The 16,311-nt window shown below is 35.7% G+C and overlaps 1 protein-coding gene and 1 long non-coding RNA gene across 9 annotated transcripts in view; one reads left to right on the plus strand and one right to left on the minus strand.

Moving 5' to 3' along the window:
- The window catches only part of LOC137862074 (uncharacterized), a 29,378-nt gene extending 23,244 nt beyond the window's left edge, over nucleotides 1–6,134 (plus strand). The window contains exon 3 of the long non-coding RNA XR_011100047.1: nucleotides 6,003–6,134. This is a non-coding gene — a long non-coding RNA (uncharacterized lncRNA). The remainder of the gene's footprint in view (nucleotides 1–6,002) is intronic.
- The window catches only part of CDH11 (cadherin 11), a 362,024-nt gene that overhangs the window by 3,052 nt on the left and 342,661 nt on the right, over nucleotides 1–16,311 (minus strand). For all 8 annotated transcript variants that reach the window (XM_068693719.1, XM_068693728.1, XM_068693726.1 and 5 more), the window contains 9 exons: nucleotides 15,579–15,873; nucleotides 14,694–14,813; nucleotides 14,053–14,220; nucleotides 10,951–11,138; nucleotides 9,243–9,496; nucleotides 8,110–8,246; nucleotides 7,774–7,895; nucleotides 6,819–6,936; nucleotides 913–1,164 (listed from right to left, as the gene is read on the minus strand). In XM_068693719.1, coding sequence (XP_068549820.1) covers nucleotides 913–1,164; nucleotides 6,819–6,936; nucleotides 7,774–7,895; nucleotides 8,110–8,246; nucleotides 9,243–9,496; nucleotides 10,951–11,138; nucleotides 14,053–14,220; nucleotides 14,694–14,813; nucleotides 15,579–15,873 — 1,654 coding nt within the window. The remainder of the gene's footprint in view (nucleotides 1–912; nucleotides 1,165–6,818; nucleotides 6,937–7,773; nucleotides 7,896–8,109; nucleotides 8,247–9,242; nucleotides 9,497–10,950; nucleotides 11,139–14,052; nucleotides 14,221–14,693; nucleotides 14,814–15,578; nucleotides 15,874–16,311) is intronic.

Below are 16,311 nucleotides of genomic sequence, written 5' to 3' on the forward strand. Positions count from 1 at the left end.
ATCTGCATTTTTAGAATATCCAGCGAAGCAAAAGCTATGATGTTTGTCCACACGAATTGAGCATACTGATTTGAGGGTTTCTCATTGGGCTGAAATCCACTGCTCATACTAATTGAACATTAATGCAAGACTTTAATTCAGGAAAAGCATTTGTGGGTCTCTAATGCAGCAGCACTACCTGAGCTGCCCAATCACATCTCTGCCTGCAGCAAAACAAGGATCAATCTTTACTGTCCCCTGTATGCCCAAAGCTGAACTCTAATTCCATGTTCTGGGCATTTCCATGACAATGGAATTTTTCTGAAGTAACAGATGAAAATACATGCCTTTGTTGACGTGTTCCTTCTCACTGCAGATTTCTTTAAATTACTTAAAAATACATAATAAAATACTAAAAATTACTATGGACAAATTAAAACATTTTATGAAAATATTTTCAAATCATCAGGAAAAGCTTTATAGTGCTTTCTTAAAAGCAGGTCTTCTGAGCCCTTCATTTGTCTTCACACAAGAGAAGTTAGAGGGAAATAGATGGCAGGAGCCATTAATCCTGGCTGACCTCAATAAGGAACCTGTCATCCAGGGAAGATCACAAAACTTAAAACTGTATGTCGTGACCTCCTTTAAACAGTGTCCCTGATTAACTGATATTAGGCCACAAAAGGACATTCTCTGAGCACACACAGACAAATTCTCTGGTGCTTTCTATTGCAGTTACCATATATTGCGTTTCAGCCTGCCAGATTAGTGCCACCTGTAAAAATAAATGCTATGAAATTAAGATTGACTTCTCCATCTTGGAGCCAAAGTTTTTTTTGCTTTTGGTGTTGTTGTGTTTTTTTTTTTTGTTTGTTTGTTTGTTTTTTTAATACAAACAAGTATAGAAGAAAAATAAGTATAGAACTTTTTTACCTAACAAAATCACAATGCAAGCGAGAATGGCGATTAAAGCTCCCGTGCTCAATCCAGCATTGAGGATGTAGGCTTCGGCATTACAGGAGAGCAAGGAGCCATTGCTGTCGCAGCCGCAGACTCGAATGGTGAGGGTGTTGGTGCTGCTCATAGGGGGGAGTCCACCATCACTTATTACAATGGGAAGAAGGTACAAATCTTGCTTTTGGCGACTAAATCCTTCACGTCTAACAAGAACACTTGCTGTGTTATCTGTTTAAAGAAGGGAGATGGTCATTATCATTTTTTTCTCAAAGTTTTCATCTTAGCAAATATGGAAAAAATATATTTTGCCACAGTGGCCCTGATTTTTTTTTTTTTTTTTTTTTTTAACATTTTAGAATGAAAAAACAACATGAACAAAGTATCACCTTCCTAATGACCCCAAAGCAATTACAGTATTTTGTTTCATTCATACCCCCCAATTTTAAGGGTGATGAAGGTAACACAAGGAACACAAAAACTGTCTCTCTTGGTTAGTACTTCTTAACATATATTGTTCTCTTTTCAAAGTATCTTACCATCCTTCATGTGCAAGTTCACCAATTACTTAAACACCACAAGGGAATATACTAACAGTAAACAAAGCAGTGATTATTGGATTCATAATGTTTATTATAAAACAGACATCATATAAACACTTGAATATTAGATATACCAGCTAAGGCAATGTAACACATTAACCATAAATACTAAACAGTGCATATGTCACCAAATGCCTACCCTGCAAACCGTTATCACAGAAAATGACAGTATTTTTTGCACCCCAGCAACTTTCTGGGAAAGTCACAATACTTCAACAACCATTAGAATAACTGGGCCTTGGTATTGCTTGGTATAAGCAATTTAGAGAATTAAAGCCTTTAGCATAGGGGAAGAAAATGAATCCCCCTATTGACCTATTGCTCTTGGTGTCAGACCTGCTGGAATGGAAAACACCGACATGGCCTGTGTGAATGAGACTCCCACCAAAACGCAAATCCAGCGCTTACTGTGTATTAGCAGATCAGAGCCTCGGTGTTCATCTCTTTCAGTAAGATGCACTGAAGCAAGCAGCATTTTGGCAAAACCAGTTTTTCACCCAAACTCCTCCAAACCAGAATTCAGACAGCTCGACCATACATGCACAGGCTGTCGGGACACATTATGAATTATGTGGCCATGTACTGCATTACGGTGCCTGTCTAACACCATTTCCATTTGTTATCACTGAGCAGTTGCCTGCCTTGGGCTTCCTGGTCCAGGGCATCAAAACCAAGCATCCATCTCAGCACAGAAAGCTGTTTTGGATAGTCCTGGGGCAAAAGCATTTGAAAGGGAAGTGTGTGACGTGAAACACTGGGATGAGATGGCCAGGGCTTCCTGCTCCCAACCTTGACAGACAAAGACAAGGAAGCATGAACAGCATTGCTTTATTTGTGCTTCTTGTTTCTCAGTTCTCAGACTGAATCAAAGTTTATAAAATTGTAAACATCCCGAAGTAAGTAAAACAAAACAACCACATCTGTGGTTTTCAGACCTTCAAAAACTAGTTTATGACGATAATTTAATTCACACAACCTTTTCTGTTTTAAGAAAGTTCTTTACTTTTCACTATATAATGAAAAGAAAAAAAGAGAATAGAATGGTCCTTTTATCTACTAACAGAGGGCTATTCTCTTCCATTTTATTGCTGCCTTGGGGTACTGCAAAAGATTAATCATTTTCCTGTTGAAGACTCAGCATAAATTCAAGAATTTAATAATGCAAACCATAAAACCTCTTTTAATGATCTAATCATTTTCCATGAAAATCTGTGAATAAATTATACCAAAAGTGAAGTGTTCTTGCCTTAATCACCCTTGCAGACAGTACCCCTGATATAGGAGAAGGTCTGAAACAGTCCCCAGACTTGATGGACACAGATCAATTTATGGGATGAGAAGGATGCTTGTACTAGGGTCCTGTTTATTGAGACTCTCAACACTAGAAAATTTTGCAGATCACACCAGAATAGGATGAATTTTTTTAGGACTGTCTTAGATGCATTTGATACATACAGAATTAATTCACCTCCCAATATCACTTCTGGTTTTTCAATGTGCCCTTTGTCTCCTTTCAAAGTCATTCTACCCCTCTAAATGTTTACATGCAACATTTCCCCAGCTAGGTTTTGTGGCACAATTTTTTGAAAGGATTTTAGTGTTTATCTGATAGGGGTCTTATTTTTGGACAGTAAGTTAATGGGCTCATGATGATTTTATATAAATAGAAGTGTAACATCTGATACCTATTAACTTAACAACAAATACCTGAACAAACATATATTGATACAGCATCAAATTAATCCAAAGGGTTTTCTATAATGCATTTAATAATTCATTTCATCAACCTGAGAACAAGGATCTGCTCTATTAAATTAGAGTGCAGCAGGACAGACAACTCTTGTGCCGAAATAATATGAACATCACTAGAGGACTGAGATACAACTGCCTAGAGACTGTAAAGGCAAACTGGAAGGAAACATAAGCAGGTATTATCAAGTTATCAAGGTATTATAATCAAGTATTAGTATATTTAGTTTGTTGGTTACACATTTTTTGTATCATATTGCATGTTTCCTGAATTTTGGTAAATATTATTAATAGCTTAAATAGTATTCCTACTAGAAATAAGAAAAGGATGGAAAATTACTCAGTTATTATACAGTGTGGCCAATTATGTTATACTAAAGCTGAAAGTGATCCAATGGGTCATTTATTTGGTTTAAGTTGAGGTGATTTCTAAGTTAATACATACATATATTTTTAAAAGTAAAATCCAATCAATATTCCTGGCTAAAAATTAAAAAGGACTAACACGTCATTTAATTTCTTTTCTGTGTATGTTCACTTCTCACATTTAGAAAGAACATAATATCCACAAGAGAAAATAAAACTATTTTACCCAGATAAAAGATAACATATAATCCTAGCTAATATTCTCATCCTCACTTTTTCATCATTTTCAAGTCCCAGGAGTATAACTATAATCCAGGTATAATGGCATATATTTTTTTAAGCCAAGAAACAGAAGTTAAATGTCAATACCAACTTAAAACTATTACTTAACACGTATGGGAGCTACTTGACTGGCAGTCTTGAAGAACACAAAGACAGAAAGAAGAAAATATCTGTCTCAACACCATCCAGAAAATGCACATGCTCTCATTTTTCCAGCTATTATTGTCACTGATTTTAGTGGACTCATGAACTTAATTTCAGTCTTCATACAGCTCTGTCTTGCATATTTGAAAACATCACTACACCTCACTTTTGCCAGTGTGGTATGATGCATCCTTGTGCAGCATGCAAAAGTGAGGTGGTTGCAATACTTCCAGCAGTATTGGCTTTGTGCCTGGCCTCCACACAAGGTGAACCCAAGTAAAGGGCGTTTCAGTTTAGGACAGACAGGGCAGGATTTACAGCAGGAAATCCATCTGCTAAAAATCCATCTCTCTGTGGTGAAGTGCTATGAGCCTCCGCTGCTCTTTTGAAGCTCTGACTTCAATAGGAGTAAAATTGAACAGAGCCTGGGCAAACACAGTGCTGTTTACTTATGTGGTATAATGTAAGTAAACAGCGCAAAAGTAATTCGGTGTTTTATCACAGCATGTGATAAGCCATTATCTCATGCTTTCTACTGAAGATAGTCTCAGCTGAAAAACTTGGTAACACAGTAGGCTATTAATAGGATGTAGAATGTGATTACTTTTTTGGATTACTGCAATATGTGATTACTTTTAGGAGTTGGTAGAAAGAAACTCTATTAAATGATAATTATAGGACTGTATTCGCTTTAAAGTTCTGTAATAGACCCAAACATTGGAGTTTTCATTAACTGTTCTCCACAGTTAATAAAGCCATTTTTCTCTGAAACTAGTAATTCCGTCTGAAAGCAGTGGCATGGTATATAGACTGCTCAGATTTACAAATGAAAAAGAAACTTTAAATGATCATGTAAATTATTTGACTTGCCAATGATAGCACACTCTTTCTGAGAAGTTCTTTATATGGAAATAAACAGAATTTTAACTCTCTACAATATCATAACTTTTTTTTTAAAATGAAACAACACAGAAATAGTTAAATTAACAACATGACTGCAGTAAGGATTGTACAAAAATGATAGAAAAAACAGGATGTAAATGGATGGATTGCACTACACTATTTATTTTCTAAACAAAAATTTGTACAGGAAGATTCAACCCTTAAATACTGACTTGTTGAAATAACCTTTTCAGGTATCTAGGTCCAGTCACTACATTTGATGGACATCATCATTTCTATCACTAAACAGTTTTATCTGGGCTTTGTCATGAGAGAGAGAGAGAGAAAGATAGAAAGAGAGAGAGAGAAAGAGAGAATCTGCTGAATATGGAAATGAAAGATTAATCGAATTGGCTAGAGTCAGGCACCATAAGACCATTTGCCGGCAACTGTATCAAAGCATCTCAATTCTGATTTACGCATTCTCTGTTAGATTATACAATCTAATCCATTTTCAATTTAGAATGTTGACCAGAAAATATCTTGTAAGGAGAAATTTGACCTCAGGGTCTCAAGCAAAGAATTCATTTCTATTTACTTCTCTCTAAAATACATTCATCAGATTTTCAAAAATGGTGTTTTTCGTACTTCAAAGAGAATAAATATACTCTCTCCACTGGATCCTTTATAAATTGCTTATGTATGTACAAGTGTCAAGTACTAGGCAACAATATTACTTTGATCCTTCAAGAATTATGGAACTTTTGTTTAGGAATTCTGATGATAATTGCCCTCACTTCAGACATTGATGGCGATAGAAAGCATACCACAACATAACAATTGAGAGAAAAAAAGTTATTAGTGAAATTATGTATCTGGATTATGTTGCTTTTTGTACTTATGTCAATCTACAATAAATCATTATTTAAACCAGTTCAACTGAGTTCTACATTTCAGAAAACAGTTGTTTCCTTCACACATTAAAGCTTGCTATTTAAAACCAGTTCTTTAGAAGCTGAAACTGTATTTTTTTTCCCTGTACAGGAAAACAACAAATGAACATTGAACATAAATGCCATACTGATTATCACTAAATAAACAGAATAAATATTTATAATGGCTGAATCTGTATTCCTCCCCCCCCCCTCCCGATTCCTCAACATCTCGTAAGTCAGGTTCAATGATGTTATAATGTTAGAATATCTAATAAATTTTAGCTTTCATCTATGCTTGCTTGTTTTGTTACTAAAATTTCTTACCTCTTATGATGCTCATTCTGACTGCAAGACTGTATTGTATTTCATTAACAGAAAATTGGCAAAGGGACCAGGATACCCATACACTGCGATATACCCGCCCTGGATTTCTGTTTCACAGCAGAAATTTCCTACAAAGGTTTAGTTTCACAGTGACTTCTTTCCACTAGGACATCCAAAAACCAGCAAACAGATTTAGGTGAAAAAATACAAGCAACATAATAATTTATCCTTCCCTCACTAATTTTAGATTAGGAAGTAGTTTTGTTTCAATCAAGGAGACCTGCTAATTAAATCTAGTGAACATTTTTCTCAATGTTTTGTATCCTCTTCCTGGGTGATAAAATGGCAGTGGATTTTCATGTAGGGTATTATTATGTAATTTTAAATATGTATTCAAGAAAAAAAGGTTAATAAGCATTACACTACTCCAAGAACATTCCTGTATTTCAGCTGTACTTTTTCTGCCTTCCTTCCCTAAATCTCTAGAAAACAGGCACTCTGTCAAAATTAATGAAAATGCTGTTGCATGACATTAAGTTGGCCATTAGTTTTCTTTTGTCATTTCTTTGGACACTATTATAGAGGGAACCTTCATACAAACCTCTGTTGTCTCTGAGTGTAAAATTTGGATTATGAATAATTTCAGGTGGTAAACTGAAGATAAATCTTGGTCCATTGGCCGAGTCATCCTTGTCATCAGCACTAATTGTAATAAATTGCTGTAAAAGAAAAGTAGTTTGTAAGCAAACAGCTCCTTCTCTGGATACATCACATATAGACAGCATTCTGAGAAATCATTCGAATACAAAGAATTACAAAGTCAGAGGAAATAGCTGAAAACACCAATATATCTCAACAAATGTATGCAATTATAAACATAGTGCAGACTCAAAGCTAGAAAGGCAATCTTTATTTAATATTACATTTAATCAACACAGGATTATAGATGTAAAAGTATAGACACACCTAGATACACATTCTTATATACAGACCTGTGCTAATGATAACTTAGTAGGCTAAATAACATTTTGCAGAAAATTCAGCAGCTCACAATGTCTCTTCCAAACTGCTACACCAAATCAAAAAGTGCAGGTAGTGTATAGTGCTTTATTTCCACCTGATGCTCTCCCTTTTCCTCACAGATTGTTCAGGGATAAATCTGTAAACTACACCATACAAGCACTGTACTGTCGTTCTTCTTGTAAGATGCTGAATATTTCTTAATATCCAAACCAAGCTCACAACTGAGAAAGTTGTTCCCAACCAGCTCTGTTGCCCATGTACTGGTGGGTACTTACAGCCAACATCATTCACATTCAATACACAAAGCACTCTATTGCTATCTGTTGATAGCAATACAAATGCTATCTGTTGATAGCAATACAAAATAAAAACACAGGAAAAGTACACACAGGATGAGTGCTTTAGGCATTTTGGACAAAATTTAAAAATAAATGTTCAGTTGCTGCTATTTATTCAAGCTTTCAACACAGAACTGGGCTAACACCCTACAGTAAGAAATTCAAATGTGGTGAAGGTGAAGCACACAGGCTTACCTGATTGCTTCGAGCATTCTCACAGACAAACGCTTCATAGGCTGCCGCAAATTTGGGGGCATTGTCATTGACATCAACAACCTTAATTGCAACCGGAACTTTGGCTTCCTGGTGTTGTTTGTCTATGGGTGTAAACAAAACCAGAATGAAATGGAAGCAGGAAGATCCCTCAAAACAAACAAAATCATAGCAAAAACTGTATTAATTGTATGCAAGTGAAAAAGAAATAGGCTAAGGTATTTCTCTTAGGATTTACTGCAACATACCAATTTGAGTCAATTGGAAGACAACAGAATTTATAAAATTGATAACAAAATAATTCAGTGAAATACTTACGAACTTCAACTGCAAAGACAGAGATATTATGCCAAGCAATTTCTTCCCTATCCAAAGCTTTTATTGTCTTGATGTTGCCATCATCTGCATTAATAGTAAAATATCTTTCAAGGTCAGTGTGACGATCAATTGAATACCTAAAGATTGAAAGTCGGTCATTAGGTAAAAAAAGATTTAGCAGTTTCATGCATCCTTTTTTTTTTTTTTAACATTATGATTTTTAAATAACTGTAAGCAGTACCCTTAATATTATTTTGAATGTAATGATAAATGGTTCTTTTAAAAGGATGTTCACTAGGTTCAATTCTACATTTAGAAAAAATATTGTCAGGATGCTAGTAGTAAGTGAAAATTATTGTTCTTTGAAGTCTCTATATTAAAGCCCCCTGATTTTATTTTTTTTTACATTCTTCTCTTACAAAATATGATTACAATATCTACAGATATAGTTATGTTTTTATCTGTTTCATATTAATGACAAAGATCTTTAAAGTCTTCCAATCTTTGGATTACTCAAAATGTTAGTCGATCATACTAGCTTATTAAATATTATCTATTACCTACACATGTCCACAGTTTTATGCACTCTGATTTTCATCTTTACCATGCAATTCTCCAAAATGTTAACTATACCCACAAAATGGTGTTTTATAATTTAAGTTACACTGAGAACATGACAAAAAAAAAAAAGTACCCTAATAGAAGACTACCCAATATAACTGCAGAAAGTAGGTGTGTATATGTGGTTTTCATTAGAAATTAATGCTTTGCATTTATCTATAATAGTCTGTAAGGCACTGCACGGACTCCTATCTTTTGAGAAAGTGATAATAAAATAAGATATTTTTAAGAAGGATAAGATATAGAATAGAATCTAATTCAGATGTCCTCAGGTATATTTTAGGTAGGCACAGCTGTGGTACACTTACAGGACTTTCTGATACAGACTTTGAGAAAAGAGTACCTTATGGAATAAGGCATAAAAGCAATGCTGTATGGTTACACTTAGTAATATTCTATGTAAATTAGGAATATTACTGTCTGAGGTCTATTATGCTATCTTAATAATTTGTATAACAATACTAAAAGCTTACCATGCTTAGAAAGAAACAGCCTGCTCTAATGAAGCATACCTTATAGCACTGTTTGCAGCATCAGGGTCTTTGGCATGTACTTTTCCAACCACGGTGCCAGATGCTGCATTTTCTTGTACTTCAAAAATATAACTTGGTTTTAAAAATACAGGTGGTTCATCAGCATCTTCCACTGTAATCTTCACTGTTACTGTGTCCTTGAATGGTCCATTGCTGATGAACTTCGGATCGATATGTACGTTGGCTGCCTCTACTTTCAGACTGTAGGACTTTTTGGTTTCAAAATCTAAGAGCTGTGAGAAACAAGAAAATAACGTATTAATTCAACAGAGTTAGCAAAACTAGTGTAAAAGCAGTCAACAGTCTCCTAGTATTCAATAACATAAAACAAATGTGAGCATATCTGTCAACAAGCTTGGACTGAAATGTGTGTATTTAAAAACAAAAAGACTGAAATAGAAGGAGCTACATTCTATGTATGGAGCAGCATAAGAAGGCACTCAAAATACCAAGACGAGTCTATGCCTTGCTCTTTGCTTCCTGCATCTCTCAGGAAATCATCTTTACTGGGAAAATTACCCTTTCCTTTGTGCAGCCTTCCACATAGCACGGAAGAGGAATGGATAGGAAAGGGGTCAGGCTTGGACTATCCCAAGCTGTCAGGCATTCCTTTAGAGATATGGATATGGACAAAGTGAAGTTAATTTTTTTGAAGTAGTAGAGGAAATACAAAGATGGCTTGCAGTTCTTTGATTTCTGTAGTTCTTTCCATCCCTAGATCTCATGTCACTTTACAAAGTGGAGGTGAAATAATGCCAGCTAGGTCCTTTAGAGAGCCTGATCCAAGACACAGCATATCTGCATTGTCATCAACGTGAAATGGCTGCAGTGTTGCAGCATTGGTCACCTCAAAATGATCGTGCCTCTAAATACCCGAGAAACAGGTGCCAACCACAATTCACAAAGTAGGCTAACAACATAAAGCGAATGCAGGCAGTGACAGTATGCCCGCATTTTAAAATGCACATGACATACATTCCCACTTCTAGAACAAGCACAGTAATTGAACCACAGGATAATTTTGATTAGAGGAGATCTCTGGGTCTCCTCCAGAGAGACTGCCCCAATTTACAGAGCAGGGCTAACGTATAAGTTAGGGTGCCCTGGCCTTCTGGTTTGACTTTTGAATATCTCCAAAGGAGATGAATAAAAAGATATGAATATTCCATGATTTCTAAATTATAATTTAATAACACTTTTAAAAATCATATTGATGTATGAAATCACCTTAGTATTTCTGCTGCTTTTGGCATAGCCTGTGACTCCTTCAGAACAGTATTTTGGACAATGCACAGCTGAGGAATTCAAACTATAGGGCATGAGGCTGTTCAGACTGAACATAAAGCAACAGTGAATGTCTGCTACTTATCAGCACTAGGCAAAACTTCATTAACAATGAAGCTGATGGCATTGTATTTTACCGTGACTTTTTATTATGAATTCATTTAGTTTGTGCAATTAATCCACTGTACAGTTTTTATGTAACTCTTCTTGGTTATTTTCTTCCATTCCAATTCAGCTAATGGGGAAATGGAATATTAAGAGTTAATCACGGCTTTAGAAACAAATTAAGTGAAATTGCATTTACTGATATTTTAGCTTAGGTGATAATCCATTACTACCACATACTCTGTCAGAAACAAAGAATACTGCACTTTGGTAGGTTTGAAAGGACAGTACTACTCACCTTCTTAAGCTTTACAACACCTTCCTGAGTCTCATAGTCTGTTGTAATTTCAAACATATCCACTCCATCTCCATCAATGATGCTGTAAGCTACTAAGCCATTTTCTCCAATGTCCGGATCTTTGGCCTTCACTCTTCCTACTTCCTCTCCAGGAACAGCTGCTTCTGACACTGACATCTGGTACACACCTGGCAGAAGAAAAAAAAAAAGACATTTGCCTTAAGTATGCAGTCTGCTCTCCAGTTGTAAATTTACTCATTTAACTTATAAATTCCAACTAACCACAGTAATTTTTTACACTTTGAAATTCCCTGAGGGAATGGTATGGTATAAAGAGCTCTGAGAAGGCATCTGTGAAATCTTAAAACACATTGCTAATCTATATAAAATTATCTCTTCATTGATGTTTTACATAACATCTGTATACCTGTCTGTTCTGGGAGGGGTTAAAAAGACAATTGATTAGTCAGAATAAAGAAATTGTTGTGACATCATCAAGGTTATAATTCATATCAAAGATGTTACTAAAAAAATTGAAGGAAAATTGTTTCATACAGCTCACAGTATGACATTCAATTCTATACTTGTGAAGTGTTTCTGCCTATTTATTCGGTAGCCACAAATTACATAATATGAATTGGATAGACCTGACTGCTATACTGCCTAAAGAATAAAACTGCTGCTTTATATGACTTTAATTTGGAGTATGAATGCATTGTCGTAGTGATTATTACGATTTACCACAACAGAGAATAGATGTATATACCAATTTGTGTAGGATTCCAGATTTAAAAAGGTTTTACCTCATCAAACTTAAAAGGGAAAACCACCCCCACACATCCCATAGTTGTGGTGCCACACATTTCTGTTTGTGTATTAAGGATACTAGAGGAGACCAATACTCTTTCTGGATAAATCTCTTACCAACAGTTGTCCTTTAGGGACTACTGCTTCCTGGACCTTCCCAACCTACCACAGCATTCACATAACATAACCTGTTCTAAACCTACAAATCTATGTCAGCATTTTCTGCCATTTCGTCAATATTAGTACAAACACCAAAACAGCACGAGAAAATAAAATAATCTGATTTATCCTCCTCTCCATAATTGTTCTTTGTTGCTACAGTAGCACTCTAGGAACATCCGGAGACTTACACCAGGCAGGTCTTGGCTCATTACCCATAAAAACAATTGGCACATGTCATGGAAATAGGCCATTAACTCCTGTCACAAAGAATCCAAAATTTAAGCACATAACTCATTAAGGGTTTGAGCAATGAACAAAACAAAAAGAAAAAAAAAAGGTAAAAAAATTTGCATTTGGCTATTCATATAAACCGGTCAAACCCTGGTTTTGTTACAAAGCACTCCCAATTAAGGTTTTAAAATTAGGGGCAAATGATTAAGTCAAATAACTGATAGCTCACATTTCTGAACACTGATTTAAATATTCTCCCAAAACAGATTTTTTTTTTTTTTAAACTCGGTAAAATGACTAGAATTTGCTGAGAAAAATAAGAAAAATACATAATTTGATGGAGTTACTGAGCAAAAATACCATGTAGCGGGGTCCCAGGTTATGACTGGATTAAAAAGATATGTTTGTGAAATGTGTAGAACCTGACTTTTTTTTTTTTTTTTTTTTTAGGATTTAACACTTTTCTGTTGGAATGGTAGAAAATGCTAACAGATTTTTACATTTACGGACTGGCTATGTCATTTAAGCTCTGGCTTGAGGGTCCAGGAAACTGCAGCATGGGCAGAGAGCCATGTTCACATCCAGGATGTATCAGTGTTGTACGGATGCTCAGAGGGGAAGTAGGGTGGGGTAGGATGGTGCATATGCTGCACTCCAAAACAATCCCATGCAGAGATGAAATGTAGGACAGCTGTGTGGGTCCATTAATATACTTCCCCCAACTGTGAAGACTGAATCTGTTAATGTCATCCCTGACTAATTTTGTACATGAAAAATAAATAGCACAGGTATTGAAATAGACTTATTTGACCACCAGCAATATACGTCAACCATAAATTTCAACATGTAATTGTACCAAATTGGTTTTATTGCCATGATAAATATAAAGCATAAGGAACTTCCAGTCATAACTTTTATCCTTACTGACATGCATCATTCCCTGAGAGTGTTTAGAGAAATAAAGGATGAAGCATCAACACTGAAAATGAAAGGCTACGTGAAATTAAAAAATGATGCTCATTCAAGGGTCTGTTAAAGACCCGAAAGGACATAATCAGGAGCTGTTAATACGCTGTACAACACTTCTGTCAAGGGCCCAAAAAGCAAGACTCTTGGACATAATGTAAGAACTTATATAAGAACATAATGTAGATCTCCTTTCCTTTGTCCATCTTCATCAATAAACAAAATGGATTACTGAAAGACTTGAGGTTAGGCCACTTGGAGACTTCTTTCAAACATGGGTAACCTTTACTGCTTTCTGCTGCACACACACTATGAGAATACAATGTACTGGATCTCTCTCCACAACAGAAGAATCTGTTCCTATATAAAACATGTAGGAATTTTGTTTTAACCTCCTCCTATTTCCCCACAAAAATTACTTAATATTCTCATGGTCTGAGCAGAGAAGTAAACACACTTTGATTTTTAAGTCTTTTACATCCACACTGTAATTATGAAAATGGGAAAGGCAGTAAACCAGCTTAGCCCAGAACTGCTGCAGGGGAGGTACGTCTTCTAGTACAGGGTTGCTTGAACTGCCCCAGAAAATGACACTTCTTTTTCCATTAACAGAGAAGTCCACACTATGTCTCCCTGATCACATCACAGGTATATTTCTAATATAACATGGTCCAACAGTGTTAAAAATGAAGTATAGAGTTAGGAATCTTTGAAATCCAATTTTAACATTAAAAAATGGCTCATTGCAACACAAAGTAAATCACCCAGATACTGAAGTTCTATATGTTATTAGCAAAAATGTGTAAATAATATTTGTCTATTCCTATGTGTGCTGTGATAATCCATCAGTTACTGATTTTTGAAGTTTTGAATATGTCTGATGCTATGCAAATATGGGTATTAGTAGTATATGTGATTAAGGACTGTGTTACTTACTTTGTGGGAACTTTGGTGGGTTGTCATTGACATCTGTAAGTGTAATTGTCACTTTGGTTGTCCCTGAGAGGCCTCCCATGTGTCCTCCCATATCTTTTGCCTGTATTACAACATGATACTCTTCCTTAGCTTCTCTGTCCATATTTGGAAGGGCAGTTCGAATAATTCCTATAAATACAAAGAAAATATGTCACATATGAATTTTCACATGTTCACATCATGAAAAACAGGACAGTGTTTTTTTAACATGCATTAAAATGCAGAAATATTTGCAATAATGTTCCAGATTATCTTTCCTCTATGCTGTGCATGACACTATGCAAGCAAACTAGCCCAAATATTTAGAATAGTTGGGCAACCAGCTGCACCAGAAAATTACAGTTCAGCACAGAAACTGTTATTTCTATCATACCATATCCTACCACAAAAGATAGAAACGTCTTTCTAGTGTAGTGTACCAAGAAGTTCTACCAAATGCCAGGGGAACAACCTGCTAAGCAGCTTAGCTACCATCAAGAGAGAACAAAGGAAGCTTTGCTCAAACACACCAGCACATGTACTGCCTTGGTCAATATATTTAATTCTTCATTTTAATGGATTCCAGTTATGAGGTCCTACTCAAATAAACTGGTCAATAATACCTGTTTGAGCTTCCACCGAGAAGTACGGCTGACCTTCAAGAATACTGTAAACCAGTTTGGCACTGTTCCCATACGTAGGATCATCAGCATCTGAAGCTGTTACCTGAATAACAGATGTACCTAAAGATGGAAAGCAAAGACAGAGGAAATACAACCAGAAGCAAATGTGTCTGTAAGAACCAAGGAGAGATACTTTCAGTATGGCTACATCTTTTTTTTTTTTTCCAGGTTTGGTAAACGAAAAAATTCACTTAGCAATTTATACATGACAGAATAAATTTACACAATCCACAAAGATTTGTCACCAACTGTGATGTGGATTAATGTTCTAAACACTGAAGGTATAAAAGTCAGCAGTCACTCTGTATCATTATGCTTTTTTTTTTTCCCCTCAACAGTGTATAGCACTATATTCCTTTTGTCATTAGACAGCCAAACAACAGTTTTCTTTTTACTTTTTCCTCAAAAAGTGTCAGAGAAATCATTCCTGTAGAAATCTCTGTGATAGACACTAGCTCAAACAAGACATAAAAATTGAATAAATAGTGAGTCAATAACTCCCTAGCTTTACTACACAGCTCAGCCAAAGGAATGATCTTGATGTTTACCCCGGAGTATTCACACGCCATAAATTCTAGGGGACCCTCATGCTCCTTCCTAGGAGGAAACAGATGTGTTCTAGGAGCAATCTAAAGACACCTCAACCATGACAGTAGCTGAACAAGCTTTGATTTGGTCAGCAAATTAGATAAATTGACTGAGTCACTGACTGAGCTTGAAGTAAAATTTACCTCCCAAAATTCTAGAATTATATTAAGCCAAGAAGTACTGACAATGCAACATCCTCAAAAAACAGGGACTGAAAGTGCATTTATGAGTACTCACCTACATTTGATCTCTCTGGCACATTGGCATGGTAGTTCTCATGAAGGAACTCGGGCGGGTTGTCATTTATATCTTGAACTTTAACAATAAATTCAGAGGGTGGTTCCAAAGGTCTGTTAGTGTTCCTGTCTACAGCTTGTGCCGTGAGAGTGTACTGAGCTCTCTCCTCTCGGTCCAGTGTCTTTGTTGCATGGATGTTTCCTGATTTGTCATCAATAACAAAAATGATGCCTGCTCCTTCACCTGAGAGAATGTATTTAATGTTTCCATCTCCAGAATCAATATCTGAGTGAAGCTACAAAAAGAGAAACAAATATAGTTTAACAAGATAGCATAAATATTGTGTTTACAAAAAAAAAAAAAAGGAAAAAGAAAAAAAAAACCATGAAATTAGTATAATTTCACAGTTTTCTAAAATCTTGTCTTACACTAGGCAATGATCCATACACGAGCCCATGTTATGAACTTCTGCCCTGCATTCAGACACTGCCTGCATAGAGTTGCATGCTACCACACAGAGTGCAACTGAGACTCGAGCTTTGAGATTTAAGAAAGAAAATACGTGAGAAGATAGTTATAACAGGATCCTTATTTAAATGAAGTTGGAAGAAAGAGCTTTACAGAGTTTTTACAAAGATTTTGTACTTTTCACACTAATCAGATTCTGCAAAATGTAGAATTCTGTGTAAAAAAAGTTAATTGACAGATGGGATGTAACAAATGAGCCAATTGC

The sequence above is a fragment of the Anas acuta genome, chromosome 10 (assembly GCF_963932015.1).
Source record: "Anas acuta chromosome 10, bAnaAcu1.1, whole genome shotgun sequence".
Classification (NCBI taxonomy): Eukaryota; Metazoa; Chordata; class Aves; order Anseriformes; family Anatidae; genus Anas; species Anas acuta.